Source organism: Phyllostomus hastatus, unplaced genomic scaffold, assembly GCF_019186645.2.
Source record: "Phyllostomus hastatus isolate PE091 unplaced genomic scaffold, TTU_PhHast_1.1 phas_scaffold_216, whole genome shotgun sequence".
In the NCBI taxonomy this organism is placed as follows: Eukaryota; Metazoa; Chordata; class Mammalia; order Chiroptera; family Phyllostomidae; genus Phyllostomus; species Phyllostomus hastatus.
In genome coordinates this window covers 15,193,148-15,211,003 of record NW_025334018.1, presented here as the reverse complement: position 1 = coordinate 15,211,003, position 17,856 = coordinate 15,193,148, and the positions used below count along the sequence as shown (strand labels likewise).

The window sequence follows — 17,856 nt, the reverse complement described above, 5'->3', positions numbered from 1 at the left end:
ACAACCCCTCCCGTTCCTGATTTTTTTCTAATGATACATTGCATAGGGACTCACAAGTTCATCTAAGTCCTCACTGAATCTCTTATTTGTTTTCTTTTTCAGTGTTATTGTAGTCAAGCATTCCAGGGAAATTCTCATTCATTTTAGCTCTAATTTTTTTCAGCCTCTCGGTGGGCGAGCATCAAGTTTAACGTCTACAGTATTATGAACTTTCCACGTATTTTTTAAGTTACTGGTGTTTTAAACTCCATCAGAATCTCAGATATCAGTCTTTCTCGTAGAAAAGAGTGTCACGACCGACTACCCGCCGCCGGGCCCGTGCCGCAGCGGTGCTCCGGCAGAGCCGCGGTCAGGCCCAGCAGCATCCGGGCTCGACTCCCTCTTCGTGTTCCTGGGAGCCGGGGCACCGGGCAGTGCCGTGTGCCCCGCACCGGGCATTGTTCAGCCCGGGTGTCCGCTGGGACAGAAAGCATGACCCAGACCCTGGAACACACTGGGGCCCAGTGGGCAGCGCAAGTCCGCCCGGTGAATGCCGGTCACGGTGAAGTGGGGACCCAAGGTCTTCCAGGGCCGTCCACCCAGTTTCTCGCTTAACCAGGAAGTGTTTCCCCTCCGAGGTCACGAAATCGTGCTGATGCAGTGTGTTGGGGTTTACACTGATTAATAAATGTTTGAAACTTGGAAAAGAAAGAAAGAAAAGAATGTCACTATTAAAATGGGTTCAGTTGAGTTTGCCTTTTTTTTATTAGGGGGGAAGAACAGACTTTCCCATAGATAAGAAAGGAAAATAAGTCCTCATTTTTCAAACTCATAAAGCAGAAATGTAGATTTCTCCCTCTTTGTATGGAATACCAAAATATTCTCATGATCTATTTCTGTTACTAAACATTTAAACCTCATCAGCTAGTAGCTTTGGTTTTAGTATCCTTCAGTTAACTTAGAATTTATCTAGCAGCTTGATTTATGTTACATATACTTGAGTTATCCTTGCCACATAAGAGAGAGAGGAAATTGATATTATCTGTTTTATATACAGGAAAGCCTGTACTGAGTCATATGCAGTTACCAAAAAGAGCTCTTTCAGGCTTAAATATAACTTTTAAAATATGATAATAGTGTTTTCTGTGAATACTCATCATTTGTTTTTGTTTGTTTTATGTTTCTACATTTAATGCTTTTCATTTAACCCACTAAAAATGGTTAAAGTATTTAAAAATGTAGAAAAATGGAAGAATAATTAAAATGGCACATTGCCCAGTTGACTCGTATGGACATTCAAAAGAAAAGGGGGAAAATTACATAGTTGGAAAAATTCAAACAGAAAGGTGTAAAACAAAAGTAAAATATTCCCTTTGTCACCTGACTCGCCTCCCCACCCCCACCCCCAGCTCCTCCTCGTGTGTACGTTTAACAGTCTGTGTTTGTGCTCTCCCAGGAAAAGAAATCACTCTTGTTCCAGCGTAGGTGTGCGTATGAGTGTAGGTAATGTGCACTACAGTTCTGTTTCAAAATCTTAGTTAAACCTCAAGTTTCTTTCAATTTTTCACCGGGATTGACTCACTTAAAACCATCTCTGAAGATTTTGCAAGGTAATGGATGAGATGATTTGCTCCTGCCAGCCCTTCCCCACCCGCCTCTCCCTCCGTGTGAGAACGGTTTCCTGGTTGCTCCCCAGTCCCCCCACTCGTCTGCTGTTCCTCCAGGCTGCTAGCCCAGCGGGGCCACACCGATTCCTGCATGAGAAGGCCGCCTTCTTACAACGCCTCTGAGAGCTGTGACTTCATGGCAACAAGGGAGAAGCAGATAAATATTAGTTTAGTGTTCCACTGATTCACAGGAAGAAAGAGATGCTCAGAGACAAGACAGGAAGGCTTTGTTCTCTCTCTCTCTCGTAGGTGATGATGACTGTCTTGCTGCTTCTGAGGGTGATGTGTGTGGATAGGTAAAGTCGCCTCTGCTCCAGAGTAACTCTTCACCACATTAGAATCCTAAGTTCGGACCCCAGGAGTCCGAGCTCTGCAGACCCCTAGAGCAGGACTGGCCAGTAGGCATGCCTGTGACGATGGGGGTGTCCTGTGTCTGTGCTCTCCCACACGGTAGCCACAGCCACGGCTTGCTCTTGAGTACTTAAAGTGAGTGTTTGCTGCAACTGAGGAATTGAATTTTTAGTTTTAATTTAATTTTAATGAACCTACACTAAAATAGCCACACAGCACTGCTGTAGAGGGACTGGATTCCTCTAGGAACAAGAGCAGGAGCCCCAAGCCGGGGGGACGGGGATCTCAGTCGCACGGGATTGGTCCCTCCGTCCAGTGCACGTACGGGCCTGCAGTCCCTGCTTTCCGGGTTGGAGCTCGTCCTGGGGAAGGCGTGTGCCTTAGTCCGTTCAGCAGCCCCAGGGCCGGGAAGTGTGAGGCCCCAAGAACATGTTAAAGGAAAAGACCTTCCTGACCTTTAATAACTGAGAACTAAATGGACCTCTGTCAGAGGAAAACAAGCCTTTGCAGTGCAGAATATACTGAAGATTATTTGCAGCTCTGGGCATCTAATGCCCACAGTTTCATTTGATAACCAATACCTGAGAAAATATGTTGTGTTTATAAAAAATGTCTTGTGGCCTGGGTGTAGGAAATAGTGAAAAGTGATACAAAACATTCTGTATTTTTAAAGAGGACAGTCTAAAGAGAAGCTCTCCTTTTTTAACATACAACATTTAAAATCAATATTAGTGGTTCATTATCTGTCTGGAAAAAAAAGAATATTTTAAAAAATATGACCGTAGCTATTTGGAAAATCACGTTGTAAGCACTCTGTGTGCTAGATCGGTATTTCTCCCGTGTCATTCCGCGGAACATTGAAGACGTGTGTTTAAAATCAGTTACGTGCTCAGGTTGGGCAGCGGGAGCACGTCGGGCCCCCCTTATGGAGGGTGCACAGCATGCGACAGTCGTGTTAGGGGCTGGGGGAAGTCCCGTGGCAGAGAAATCGTGTAACCTAGTGTTTCCCACACGAGTTTGGTTTAGCATGGAAGTCTTTTTTCACGTAATGCCTGTACATGTCTTTAAAGATGCACTTTGGAAAAAACAGTGCTAGATTATGCTTTCATTGACTTAGAATCTGAATGTTGAGGGAACCTCGTAGAAATCACCCAGGCTAATCTGGCATGGGTTTCCGTGATGTGCCTGTGAGGCGGTCCCCCGGCCTCTGCTTCAACAGACTCATGAGCAGGGGGTTTCCTTCTTTTACAACTCGGATTGTTTCAGAACTTTTTTACATTCCGTGGCACTAGGGTCTTCCCTCCCATTGCTTGCAGCCAGCAGCGCGTCTCTGGAGAAGGAAGATACGGCGTAGCAGCCAGGCGTAGCGGCGAAAGTGTCTCAATGGTCCTGTGCTCTCTTCTTCTCTCGCAGGCCCCTCTGTGGGCGTACGTGGCCTGCGCGTGCGGCCTCTTCATTTACCAGTCTCTGGACGCCATCGACGGGAAGCAGGCGAGAAGGACCAACAGCAGCTCTCCCCTGGGGGAGCTGTTCGACCACGGCTGCGATTCCCTGTCCACAGGTAGTGTCGGTTTGTTTGTGAGTGGTACTGGTTAGAAGTGACAGGAGGAGTGTGATAAACAAGAATTCTATGGTGTTGTAGTAGTTACCGGAATGAGTGATTTCGTGCAAGTTTTAGTACTTTCAAAAACTGTAAATCTGGTTAATGTTTGATTATTAGCTATATTGGGAAATTTTAATTTCTACTTAAAAGTTATTTTTAAAGATAAATACTACCATTCTAGCCCCTATTATTTTTAAAAAGCTTAGAGCATAGTTGTCACCATCAAAAATCTCAAATTATAGGTGCTATAGTGGGAGTCTGGGGAAATCCCCGTCTTTGTGTGTAAGTAGATGTTGTGTAGACATTTAAAATTATGTGGTCGACTTGGAGTGCAACTGTGTGATAATAGGCTTGGATAAAAAGACTGGAAAAATACACTAGCATGCTTGCAATAGAAGAGTTACCACAGTTAGATTATAGGTAATATGTCTCTATTTGTACTGTTTTTCAAATAACATTTCAGTGCTTTTTTACAGGGGAAAAGAGACTCAGAAACAAAATGACAGTTTCTAACTAGCCTCACTGTCAGAACCCCCACCTCCCCTCCCCTCTACACACACACTATTTAGTTCTTCAGTTGCTTTCTTGTCACTTGGCATAGCAATTAAAAGGGAAACAAACACAACCCTAGATGGTTTTGCCTGGTGGACACAGACCTGCAGGTGCCGGTGCGTGGTGCCGTTTCTGTGTGTCCTGACAGCGGCTTGCTTGGTGGGGGAGGAACGGCTAAACGCTCGTGAAAGCTTTTGAGGCTCAGGAAAAACTCATAATTTCCATTGGGCATCGATCGCAAAAGGCTATTTTAATTTAATTAGGTGACAGCACAATGATAGGTATCCTATCATTGTTTTTTATTTTAAGCGATAGCCATTTTTGCACTGTAGTCTGAGTTCCAAACCTTTATAGGAAGTCCATAATATCGGCTAAATAAGAAAAGACGGCTACTGCCCGGTCAGCGTGTCTCGGTTGGGGCACCGTTTCACAACTGAAAGGTTGTGGGTTTGGTTCCCAGTTGGAGCGCGTACCTAGTTTGCAGGTTCAATCCCCGGTCAGGGCACATGTGATCCCCCTTCGAGATGCACATGATCCCCAGTCCTCGTGCCTAGGGGAGGCAGCCAAACGACGCTTCTCTCTCATATCTATGTTTCTCTCCCTTCCTCTCTCCCTAAAAAGCAGTGAAGCAAACAAACAAAAAAATGTCCTTAGGTGAGGATGAAAAAAAAGGGACAGCTATCGATCTGAAGTGAGTAGGTCCCTCTGTGAATTATCTAGGTGTTTTTTTTCCTTTTGACTCTATGCCTTGTCGTTTCTACTGCTCGTTAATATACTATCCCTAAATGTAACATTACCAAAGTTTTTATATACATAAAAAAATACACTAGTACTGGGTTGGGGGACTACTCCAAAAAAATGCTGAAGTATTTTAGTTGCTTTCAGAAATGCAGGTTTCACTAAATGGTGTAGTGAAAGAAGAGGTTGAAATTATGGGGTGAAATATAACAGAAAAGGTTATTATATTCTTCTTTCTTGCCACCATTGGTAACTGAGAGAAGGTGGTACATTTGCAGCGCACCTTCTTGCCTCCGGCAAAATCCTTTCAACCCAGTGTTTGCTCCTGAGATGGTTCAGTTTTCATTGTGATCTTTCTTCTGCAGTTTTCGTGGTTCTTGGGACTTGCATTGCGGTCCAGCTGGGGACGAACCCGGACTGGATGTTTTTCTGTTGTTTCGCCGGGACCTTCATGTTCTACTGTGCGCACTGGCAAACGTACGTTTCCGGAACTCTGCGATTCGGGATGTAAGTAACGCTTACTGGGGACTTTGTCTCCTCTTTCAAACGTGGAGGGTGTGCTTGGTAGGTATTTGAGTATTAGGAATTGGTCAAATCACAAAATTAGTAAATGAAAAGTTGAAAACCCTGATTATCATAGCTGTTACCTAATGGTCTCCATTACGTGTCCTTTTGTCACAGTTTTTGAAAGGAAATACTAGAACCTCCCAATCAATATTTAAAAGAAATTTTTTTTAGATTTTATTTACTTTTAGAGAGAAGGGAAGGAAGAGAAACATCAGTGTGTGGTTGCCTCTCACTTGCTCCCCGCTGGGGACCTGGCCTGCAACCCAGGCATGCGCCCTGACTGGGAATCGAACCAGCTGCCCTTTGGTTCTCAGGCCGGTGCTCAATCCACTGAGCCACACCAGCCAGGGCCCAATCTGTATTTTTAAAGTAATGAGAAAAGCAGTAGCCCCTCCTCACTCATAATCCACTTGTCTTTCCAGCAGACAAATCCACTTGTCTTTTTTCTACTGCTACTCACCTTAACTCTGTGTTTTATTTTGACATATGACAATTCATTTTCAGGAAAGAAAAGGTTGTTTATGAGAGCAAAGAGCAACTCTCGTCTCTAAGTAGCATAGCTTAATTAGGTTTTACTCTTTCCACGTTACTTTTTTTATGGATCTGTAACAGTCCAAGCTCTTGGTTATCCGGTCGGCATGAGAGTGCCCCCGCCTCAGAATGCGCTGAGGAAGGACCTCGCCGGCTGGCCGGCCCGTCGGTGTGCCAGCACCACAGACCCTGCTCACGCGGCTCCAGTTCTGTTTTTCTTGTGGAATAGGATTAAAAGAGAAAACAGTTGGAAAAAAGGCCCAGAATACATCCTGAAATGTCAAAATAAAAATAGGATGGCCAACGCTGGAACATCCCAACCTAGCCTCTAATTAAGACGGATCTTTAATGGAGTTTTAAATTTTAGATTCCTAATAAATTTAGTTTTGGGGCTGTGAAAAATCTAAAGTACATAGAAATTCAGGTGTTCCCTCCAGGTGTAGTTGAGATGATTTTTGCTAAACCTATTTAAATATAATTTAAGATGTTCTTAACTTATGACAGCAACTGAATCATTATTAATATTTTGGATGCTGACTAAGAGACATGTCTCAGAGTAATTTCAAAATAAAGGGGTTTAGAGAACATGGTTAAGGCCCCTCTCAGGATGTTTTCCCTATTTTCAGTGCCTGTGCCTGCGCAGGTGGAAACCACCTGCTTATATCAGCAGGTTAAACATGGTCAGTGCCCAGAAAATACTGAGGATTTCTGATAATTTTTTAAAAACAGTAACTGAAAATATTATGTACCAATTTTTTTCTCAATATTATTTTCATAGTTTTTATTTTACCTTAATGTTTTCATAGTTTTTCTCTGCATTAGGGAAAATTACAAAATTAATAGAGTTCTAAGATCACTTGATTGGCCCAAATTAAATTTTAATTTTTTGTGATGTTATTATTTTCCAAGATAGCAGAAGTTTTGATACCTGGATTTCACGTAGTTTACGTGTCATCAGTATTATTTCAGAGTTAACTTTCAGGCCCTTATTTTGAAAGCTTATTTATCTAGCCCTAATTTATTCTCTTTCCCTTTCAAGTAAAGCAGCACCAACCATATGGTGTGGGAGCTGAAGGAAGGAAAGCGAAACCGTGGAAACAGAGGAGGAGTTAATAGATGGTGTTTGTAGGAGTGAGTTGCTATCACAGCTTTCTGTGTGCCAGCCTTGCAGTTTCCCTGGTAGTGTGATCCTCCGGCGGAGTATGTGCTTGGAGAACTGCAAGCAGCTCCAGACTGTTCAGTCATCGGGCGCCCGTAGCAGGTGGCAGGAGACAGGCTGGAGAAGATCCAGAAAACCGAGGGCCTTCCACGTCCTGCCAGGAGATGCGGGCTTTGATCCCGAGTCTGTGGGGAGCCTTTGCAGGACCTAACGCAGGGACATGACCAAAGCACCTTTGGAAGCTCAGGCTGACGGCAGCTTGGAGAGTGGGTTGGAGGAGGCTGTGACAGAGTGAGGGGACCCTTTAGGAGGCATCCGCATAATTGGTGTGAGGAGTGAAGTCTGAGCTGGCACAGTGGCGGAGCTGTTGGGGAGAGCGAGGGGGCTGGAGAGAGGTTGGGGAGTTAGGAACTGTAGAGCATGGTCTCTGTTTGGGTGCGGAGAGTGAACGGGAGAGCAGGGGCCAGACTGACTGCCCCTGCCCCCTCTCAGGTGGCTGCATGGAAAGTGGAGCAAGGCACCGCGGGAAAAGGAGCCAACTTGAAGGGGGAGTTCTGTCTAGAACTTGTATGCGAGGGGTTTTAGACACCCAGTGAGGATGAGAAGAGCAGAAAACAGGGCGAGCCTAGAAAGAAGCCCACGAAATTATTGAACAGCTGGAGTGGGTAGAGACAGAACCTGAAATGAAAGTCCAGGAGAGGGATGAATTTCGAAAGAGAACAATGCTGAATGCTGCCAAGACTCAAAATGAGCCCAGAAAACTGTACACTGAATTTGGCAGTAGAGGCCATCCAGCGTGGTTTCCCTGTAGCGGTGGTGGGTGGAGCCAGGTTGTGGGGACCCAGGAGCACAGCGGCAGTGCAGGTCGTTGACGAAGTGGGCGGCTGTGAGGGGAGCAGCACGGCGTTGGTTAGAGGAGAGGACCAGGGCTCAGGAAGACGGCGGGGCTGTCTTTTACTGGGAAGGATTCAGTGCAGGCGAGAAAGTGACCAGAGAGGCCATTACAGACAGGAGGACTGGGTGGGGGGACCCTCTTCTTCCGAGACCACAGTCCCGCCTTAATGGTGTGAGAAAATGCAGGGGTATTGAGGCTAGTTTGAATTTAACATCTCAGTTTAAATAATGTTACAGCAGAGTGGTTTTGATTTGGGAAAATTGTATGCAGTTTTCTGAATTCCTGCATTTACATGAAAGCAACACTGAATCCATTTTTAATTAAAAATAAACTACAACATTCGTAGAAATTTACTGCAAATGCTTTATTTTTAAGGAGCTAGCTATCCAAATGCCAAAGTAATGGAGGCATGTGAGATAATACAGAGATTTTTAAAGAAGTCCCAACACTTCCATTTTGGATTTTACATGTTTTTCTGGAGCAGATAGAATAGGCACATGTGTAATGAGGTAAAATTGTATGCATGCAGGAGGAAACCCTGCTTTTATTTTGTTTAATCAGGAAAGAACAAGGTCAACTCGCAAATGTAATTTGAGTAAAGAAATTTTTAAAACTCACTTCTTAGAGGAAAGTGGAAACAACCTTTGGAATTTTATTTTAAAATATCTTTATTTTAATTGTTTTATTTTGATGTTCACACGCACGAGTGAAAAAATCACAAGCATTTCTTTTTCATATATAATAACTTTGGGCTGCTACACATTTAATAACATTAATAAAATAGTATGTTTGCCAAATAAGAAACTTTTGCTAGTTTTTCTTAGTTTCCTAATGTCAGTATTTTTAGTTCCTATTAAGTGTGCTTTTAGTGTCTTGAACAAAAATAGGCACAACAATTTAATTAACCCACAACTAAATAATTTCCGTTCAGAGTAGGTATGGTGAGAAAGCCAGTGTTATTTGGATACGTCCCCCGTGAAACCCTGAGCCGTGTCGTCTAGCACTTTGCTCTGATCACAGGTGAGAGCTGCCGCCTGCAGAGAAGGTAGCACCAGTCACACCCAGACAGACCTCTGTCCCGACAGTGCCTCTGCAGCGACCAAGGAGAGGTCTCAGGGAGCTGAGGACCGACCGCTCCTGGGACCCTTCCAGACCAGCTTAGCCCTGTAGGGTATGGAAGCCAGGGGAGGGGAAAGGGCTTAGAGGCTAGAACTTCGCACAAGGATTGAGTCAGTGGAAGGGGATAAGCATTAAGACTTGAAGCTCATTTGTAAACACTTGTAAAATATTCTTAAGCAGGTTTATGGGTTATATTAAATGCAGGAGTCCACATTTCCTCTCTTAAGGTCTCAACCCTCCGTACCTAGGTATTTTTATACATAGAACTCGTCAATGTGTAGAACCATTTTAATAAACACTTAGAAACCCTGAAGTTGAGGGTTGCCAGTCTTTTTTTTTTTTTAATTTTTTTAAATTAATTTTTAGAGAGGGGAGGGAGGGAGAAAGAGAGAAAGAGAAACATCAATGTGTGGTTGCTGGGGGCCGTGGCCTGCAACCCAGGCATGTGCCCTGACTGGGAATCGAACCTGTGACACTTTGGTTCGCAGCCCGCGCTCAATCCACTGAGCTACGCCAGCCAGGGCTGAGGGTTGCCAGTCTTTAATAAACTACATTTATGCAAAACATAGGCCTTAAAATGTCTTTAATGCTGTGAAAGGTGGAATTCTTTCTTATTATCATTCAGGAAAAAATACTCAAGTTACCTTTTCAGGAGAGAAGAAAGCAAGAAATTATAGTACGTTGAACTCAGGCCTGTATGTCTTGCCTCAAGGATTGTCTCCAAGTTCCCTCTTTTCTGTCTCGGCTTGAGCAAGGCCCGTAACGCTCATGGGCCTCATTTTCTAATGTATGAAAAAAGGATGTTGGATACGGTGGTATTTAAGGTTCCTTCCGTGAGCCCATTAAATTTACAGATGTTACTTCTAGTTTTCCTAGTATTTATCATTACGACAGGCAGAGTGTTCCCCTTCGCTTTATTACACTTTTCAATTCATGCTTCTGCGGTTTCACGTTTATATTAGTGAAAAACCCTGCCACCATTTATTTCTATGTAACTAAGTAACTCTTGACTTTTTTTTTCTATAATTAAATGAAAAAAGTTAATAGGCTTTGTATTCTACTGGCAGTGTAACAAATCCAGTTTACTTTCCCTTTTTTTTTTTATTTGATTTATTTATTTTTAGAGAAAGGGGAAGGGAGGAGGAGAAACATCAATGTATAGTTGCCTCTCACATGGCCCCTACAGCCCAGATATGTGCCCTGACTTGGGAATCAAACTAGTGACCCTTTGGTTCGCGGCCGGTGCTCAATCCACTGAGCTATACTAGCCAGGGCAGTTTATGCTCTTATCCCAGTAACCTCTAAAGAATAACTATTCGAAGACCCCCTAGTCAGTAAATCTGTTGTCTGTCAATGTATGGTCCATTTCCTGGGGATTAAGAATTAGGAAACTCCCTACTGAATGACTTTCTAGGATCTGCATATCTGTAAATGTTTAATCACATGGATTGATTTACTTATTCTTAGGAAAGGAGGGAGGGAGGGTTGCCTCCCCAACTTACCCGGTCCAGGGACCAGGTGTGCAACCCAGATGTGTGCCCCGACTGGAAATCCAGCCAGCAACCTTTTGCTTTGTGGGAAGGACACCCAACCCGCTGAGCTGTACCGGTCAGGGCTGTCACAGGGGCTATGAAAGACCAGAGATTTTCTTTTGGTTTCTATTTTCCTCCTGTGTATTTCTTCTCAGAAATGATGCATTCATTTGGACTCTACCTATGTTATCAAAATATTATAGATAACACCCTAAAACCACCGTTTGCATTAATGTAAAACCTAGAGTGCCCTTTGGACTCCCATGGCATTGGTGACACTGCGGGCCTCTCGCTGTCTCTTTGGCATTGCTCAGTGCCTCGTTGTGATTATGTCCGTTTTATCTGAAGCCTGTTTGAAACCACTGGGTTTTTTTTCTGTCACCATCTGTGTCCCAAAACTTTTTCAGTGATTGAGTTGGGCGTTTTACTTATTTTTATCACAAATAAAAGTTTCCAATGTAATAGAGAGTTATCATGCTGGTGTGCAATTAAGGGAAGAGAAAGAGGATAAGATTCTGGACAACAGATTATCAGGAAACAGGACGAGGGAATGGCCACCTTGAATTGTGCTCTAACCGTTTCCCAGAAAGTCCCATTTTCCCGCCTGCCCTTCCGCACACCCGAGCTGATTTGCTGAGACAGCAGCGGTGTGGGTGTGGGCGAGCTGCCCCGCGGGGGCGGGCGGCGGTGAGATAGCAGTGGTTTCTCAGACTACCAGACGTCCCTGCCTGGTGGCTTCTGGGAAGCATTTGTCCACAAGACAGTCCGGTGGGCCCGGTGCTGAAGGGACGAATGTCACAGTGTGGTCACTAGGCAAGTAGCATCACCATTCGTGGGTAACCGAGAGCAGACTCTGCGTTTTTCTAGTTTTCGCAGCTGCTGATCTACAAGTCATTTATTCACTGTGTTAGACGGTTTTATTTTTCAAGCTTTTATACTATTTTGCTTTGGGTAAGAAATATACATGTAAACATAGGATAATGGTAGTATTGTATAAATCGTATCATTGAATCTTTAGATGCCTTCATAAGGAGAATGCAACCTTTTAAATCGATTTTTGTTACCTGTTTTAGTTGGGCTCTTCAGCAAAAGCTCTGAGTAAAGTTATTTTGAAATGTTTGTTTCCTTATGCATAGATTCGATGTTACAGAGTCCCAGATCATAATTATAATATGCCAGCTTCTCACAGGAACCCTGGGGCCCTGGTTCTGGAACTTCACGGTAACTGCTAGAGTATTCATGCTGTCCAATGAACAATGACGTGAACTCAGTAAAGACAGCACCTTTGTCATGCACAGACCAATGAAACCAAACAAAAAAATCAAAAGTGTTTCTGGTGGCATTTCACAGACAAGCAGGTTATTAGAAAACAAATAATTTTCATATATAATAGGGCAATAAAAATCCACCCTATTAAACAAAAATTTTTTAAAATAATATTTTGATGAGTTGATGCTAAAAACAATTCCCATTTACCTACTACACCTAATATCATTTTTGCTAATTGCAATATTTTTAAAACAAATACCTTTCCACCATTAAATATAATGTTTTTGGTATTTATATTTTGAAAACAGAAGAAAGCAAGCAGAGTTTTCCTTAGGTAAGTTGAGGGGATTTTTTTATAGTCATGTAGAAAAGATTCTGTTTGTTCTCTTAACTTCTTAAAGTAATGTACTAGTTCTTCTGCCTCTGTTTTCAGGTTCTTTAAAAAAATTAATGCTAGAAGCTGTCCTTACTTCTGTTATGGTTTCTGTTTTCCTCTCTTATTTGTGCTTTTAAAACTAAGTATTCTTGACTTTCCTGTTACTATAGTCATCCTTTGACTGCCTTCTTTTTCAGGTTTTTTAAAAATTAAAAACATATTTCTGTAATTAATGCTAAGAGTAAGTAATGTATCTTTGTTTTCATATATTAGAAGTGTGATTTTTGACCTTACGACTTTTAAACTTTCAAAATTTATTAGGAAATGGTTTCCCAGTAGACTAGCCCTGAATCCTTCACACTTTAGTATGAAAAAGTTTATTGACAACAAAAACAGAGCTTAGATTCTGTTTATTTTGCAGTTAGGGAGTGTTCATATGGACACCCAGCAGATGTAGCACAACAAGGCTGCATCCAGTTTCCCAAACTGAGTCCTCGTGCCCCAGAATGCTTCAGTAATCCGACAGCAGTAGTGAGTCTCTGGTAGCAGAGTTCTTTCTGAAAGGTGTCTGTTCGAGTTGTAAATCCAGTTATTCAATGGCAGTAACAATGGCTTTGGGGACAAAGTCATAGTGAGGAATATTCTGCAATTTTTTCCCCCAAAATAAATTTGGCAAGTGGAGAGTACTGAGTACTATAGGCATGTTTTAGGAACAAGAGTAAAGCCATTTTCCGTTGCCTTTACCGTGTATTTGCACACTCATTTGTGGAATCCCCGTCTGGAGTGCAATAGTGCGCGTAGGTCAGGGTGCGCTGTACGTTAGCGGCCCTTGACTGCGAGCCCGCCTTGGGGCTGTGCCAAAGGCCGGACGCTTCGTGCTGACCGCAGCGGTCCACATTCTTTCGCCAAAGGTCATTTCCACCAATATTCTTAAGGAAATGAATGGTCATGATATTGACGACATTATTTACTTTCACCTTGCTTATCTGTAAATAACAAAGCACCCTATATTTACGGAGCCCTTCCTATTAAAATTTTTGTAGAAACTAATGCATTTGAATTTTAACATCATGAAAAATGTCTTTTTCTCCAGATATACCTGTCTTCTTCACTTTCACCAGTTGCTGCTAATTTGCAGAGATTTGCTTTTAATATTTGTCACTTTAACGGATTTGGTCATTGCAATGAAATTGTCAGATGTGCCTTTTAAAAAAAAAATTCAGGAGGCAAATAGCCTCACAAAGAGCAATTATTTCTAATTTGTTTCCAAATTAAATTTGATTATTAGCATCTAACCCTTCTATGTCAGCTATTATGTATCGAGTTCTACCATTTTAGGGAAAATTATTTGAGAATATGAGAAGCATCATCCTGGAACATACAGCTATCTTAGTGATAGCAAGTTAGAAACATGTGGCCGTGTGTATCTCAGCTGATTAGCAGACAGAACTTAGAGGAGCTTGTCGGCACTGTGTGGGAACAGCACTTACTGTCTCTGCAACGGGCCCTCGGAAAAGCCACTTGGTGTGTCTGACTCAGCTTCTCATCTGTAGGATGGCGGGTGGTAATAGGTCCTTCCTCTTTGGAAGGTTTTGAAGATTGAGTCAAAAGTGTAATATACTCACTACAGTGGCTGGCATATAATATGTGGTCATTATCATTATTATTAATTTTAAGACCTGTGTTAGTGACTCCCAGTAGTTTCCAGATTTCTCCAGAATTGATTATGCTAGTTTGAGTGGAAGAATATGTCTGGGGCCCCTTTGTTTAACTTCAAGATTGTTGCTAAACGAGGGACTCTTTTTTTCTAATCTTGTTCCCCGGTGATAAGAATGGGCTACCTCTTAAATTTGAGGCCTGAACTTCAGTTCCTTTAAGAGGACTTACTGTATTCTAGCCTTTGGCTGGTTTCCTCTTCTTACTCAAAGTTACCAGATGGGTTGGGGTTTTTTGTGTCTTCAGATATAATCTGAAGATCCATGTAGTCACTCACGTGGTAAATAATACTGTTTTAAATAACTCAGCTGACCTCAAAAATAGATGCTTAGACTGTCCGTATATGGCACTTGAATCTGAAACACTCACAGCGATCGCTCAGTGGCACGGGTGATGTTACTTCACATTAATCAAAGCTTGCCACACCCAGTTTGCCCCTCACCAAGGGCAGGAAATGAAATATTGGAAGGCAGTATATTGAGTTTACAGCTGATCTTTATTCCAGTCTACCAGTCTTCACCCCACCCGTGGTATTTTTCTGGTGAAGTATGCAGTGAATGCCACATGCTGGTTATACATAAGTTCCCTAGGACTTCAGGTCCGTTTATTAATAATTGCAAATCTAGAAATAGCAATCTAGTCTCTGAATAGGATTCCAGGTGCCTCCCATGACTTTTTAAGCGAAACGCTTCTGTTTGAGTAATAGCTCACAAGTCAAACTGAAACCAGGGTTTCTTTGCCATCCTGAATGTCGCTCCAGTACATATTGTGTTAACCAGGCTCTGGCCCCCCAAACACAGCACAGTTGTGTTTACTGTGTATAGTTTAACCGAACCATTTACGTTTGCAAGTTAACTGCAAGTGTATCTTTGAAATGCACATGACATAAAAAATTTTTGGAGAAAAATGATGAACAGGTTGATCCACTCTCCCCGAATGTCATTTTAATCCCTTCACATCGCTCAGTTAGTACTGAGTCTTGTTGGAATTCAGACCAAATGCACGGGGTAGGTATCCCAGCTTGCGGCTTTGTAAAGGTCTTTCGTATTTTCTGTTCTCTTTTCCATTTACCCAAGGTACAAGTAATTGCATGAGGTTCCCTCCATTTTTATTTTGTAATTCTATACTTCTGGCCCTTCCCCTCCCAAAAGGCTACTTCACATATCCAGCAAAATGTTGTAAGATGTCTGCCCTCCTCCACCCGAGACAGAATCGATCATCTTTGACACCTGCTCAGTCTCCTGAGTCTGCTACTGGGTGTAATTTCCCCTGTTGGCAACACCACTCACCAGGTCAGCACTACAGATTCTTTTTAGCCTAATTCAGTCCATGTTCCCCCCACAATGTGTATATCACTATATGTTTGCAGTTTAATAAGCTTATTTAAAACCACATTCTTGAGCCAACCAATGCCAAGTTTTTTTAGTGGCGAGAGACTGGTCTCGGCCTGGTCACTCACGACGGGCGTGCGGGCTTCCGCATTGTGCGGATCCGTGGACCCGGCTCGCGTTGCAGACTGTCCTCAGTGTCGGTCTCAGAACTGAGGGCTCCGCTCTGGGGGTCAACCCCCTTGCTGTTGTTGATACCTGTTCTTCTTAGACTTTTTAAAAATGTACTCTCTTCACAGATAAATTATGCACTTTGTTTAAAAACTGACACTATAAAGCAGGTAATGCACTTAAACAGTCCCCGCCCACCCTCACCTCCCGGCCGTCCAGTCCCCACACTGGCCTCGCCCCTAGACACCACCGTGCTCAGTGTGCGTGCGTCCTTCCAGGAATTCGTTACGCCGTTAATGGCAGAAATGAAAATGGAGTGTTATTTTTCTTCTTTATACAGAAAGTAACATACACATTCTAGAACACGTTTTTTACCTAAAAGGTCTTTGATGCATTTCCATGTCACTGTGTAGGGAGCCGCCCCCTCTTTTTTTAAAAGCTGCCAAATGTTTCGTTACATGAGAGTACCATAATGTCTGTAGCCACACCCTCATTCATAATTTCCACGTTATAAATGATGCTGTAATGAACAACCTGTGCAGACATTTGGTGCAAGCGTATCTGTAGGATAAATCCTCAAAAGTAAAAGGCATTTGTATCCAGTGCCCTGAGAACGACATCTCCAGTTTCTGGGAAGTGCCCACGGGAAAGAAACACCGCCGTGTGCTTTGCTCCTCAGTCTTACTGCCCACACTCCTCTTCCCCGACCTCCGACCTCCGACTCCTGCTGCCCTGTTTTCACACCAGCTGTGTGTCCTGTGGACTGCAAGACCATCTCTGGCTGCCTCAAAGCTAATAACTCTTGGCTGCTTTCCTTATCTTCTTTCCAGAAACTTGAGGGTAGTGGAACTATTAAGTTTAAGAACTCGAGAACTGGGTGAAACTTTTTTCACACCCACGGCACAGAAGGCATTACATGGATCTGTCTCTGGGGCAGTACGTTTTGCAGGGTCTCAGTGATTTTGTCACTTTAGTGACAGCCCACCGTTTTTCCACGATACTACAAAGCACTTCTTTCAAGATCGCGTACTACAGAGCAGCTCAACGCAGTGCAATCCTCTGCTTGACACTCAGAATTTAAGACACCTCTGTTGTTTTGGTTTGGTTTTGTTGTTTTCGTTTTTTGGTTGGAAAGGTTAAGCTATAGGTTCAGCCCAAACTTTAGTCGGAAATCTTTTTTTTGAAAGGAGGGGTTTTTATTGCTCTGTGAAATTCCTCAATTTCAATTAAAAGGCTCTGAATTTTATTTGGTTTTGCTCATAACAAATTTTTGACACCCCCTTGTCCCCTCTCCTCGATATTTGAGATTTTTTCTATTGTGCATGATAGAGGGATGCTGCTAAGCTTGCGACTAATTAACTTGAAATTGTTTTGAGTAATTCTGCTTTTTTGGCTTTTTGTACCTAATCAGAATTGATGTGACTGAAGTGCAAATCTTCATAATAATCATGCATTTGCTGGCAGTGATTGGAGGACCACCTTTTTGGCAGTCGATGGTAATTTTGTTCACATTGTGTACCCCGTAATGCATGTTGTCTTTTGCTTGTGTTTCTAATGTAAGATAATCAGGTTGAAGGGTGGTGTGTAAAATCGTTTTATCCTTTCTGAAAACGAAAAGTCTCAGCAAGAGTTGGACACAAACTCCCTTTAGGACCTGGCGAATTTCACTCCTTGAGTTCTGTGGCACATATACTCCGGGGCTGCTTTTGGAGGCCATCTGAATGATGGTTATCTGTTATTCCGTTTTACAGATGAGGAAACAGCAAGCAGTGTGTGTTGATATAGCGACTAGATTAAACCAGACCTTTTTTTTTTTTTAATTCTCTTTTTCTGGTCGTATGCTTAAAGCTAAGTCACAAATTCGGGGTAGTAAATTAACTCTGGCCCCCAAAACAGAACGAATGCTTATTGAAGTCAGTGCTGTAGGGGTTTTTTTCAACAAGCCAGGACCTTGATTTTCAACCTGACCTGAAGTGCAGTCACCCCCACAACCACAGACCCTTTTCCAGAGACCTCTGAAGGAGGCTGGAACGGGTGATGTGGAGGCCGAGGGCCCAGGCTCAGGGGCTGGCCCGCCTGAGTCTGCTCCAGGCCGTCCCGTCTGCCGTGAACAGTTCCTCACCGGTCTGCCGCGCAGTTTCCTCCTCTGTAAAATGAGGCCGACACGAGTACCTGTCTCGTCAGGTTATTTTGAGGATGGAATGAGTGAGTATGTGTACGGCGCTTAGAACAGTGCCTGTCACATAGGAAGCCCTCCCACGCCCCGTCCTCACAGTCGGGACGTGCCCTTCCAGATTTGAGCT

General features: G+C 43.2%; 1 protein-coding gene across 2 annotated transcripts in view; it reads left to right on the top strand.

Moving 5' to 3' along the window:
- The window catches only part of CEPT1 (choline/ethanolamine phosphotransferase 1), a 35,817-nt gene that overhangs the window by 10,318 nt on the left and 7,643 nt on the right, over positions 1-17,856 (top strand). The window contains exons 3-5 of one of the 2 annotated variants that reach the window (XM_045816389.1): positions 3,411-3,558; positions 5,256-5,397; positions 16,965-17,049. In XM_045816389.1, the coding sequence (XP_045672345.1) occupies positions 3,411-3,558; positions 5,256-5,397; positions 16,965-17,049 (375 nt within the window). Of the gene's footprint in view, positions 1-3,410; positions 3,559-5,255; positions 5,398-11,829; positions 11,915-16,964; positions 17,050-17,856 lie in introns of both variants that reach the window. The other variant, XM_045816390.1, reaches the window with a different exon arrangement.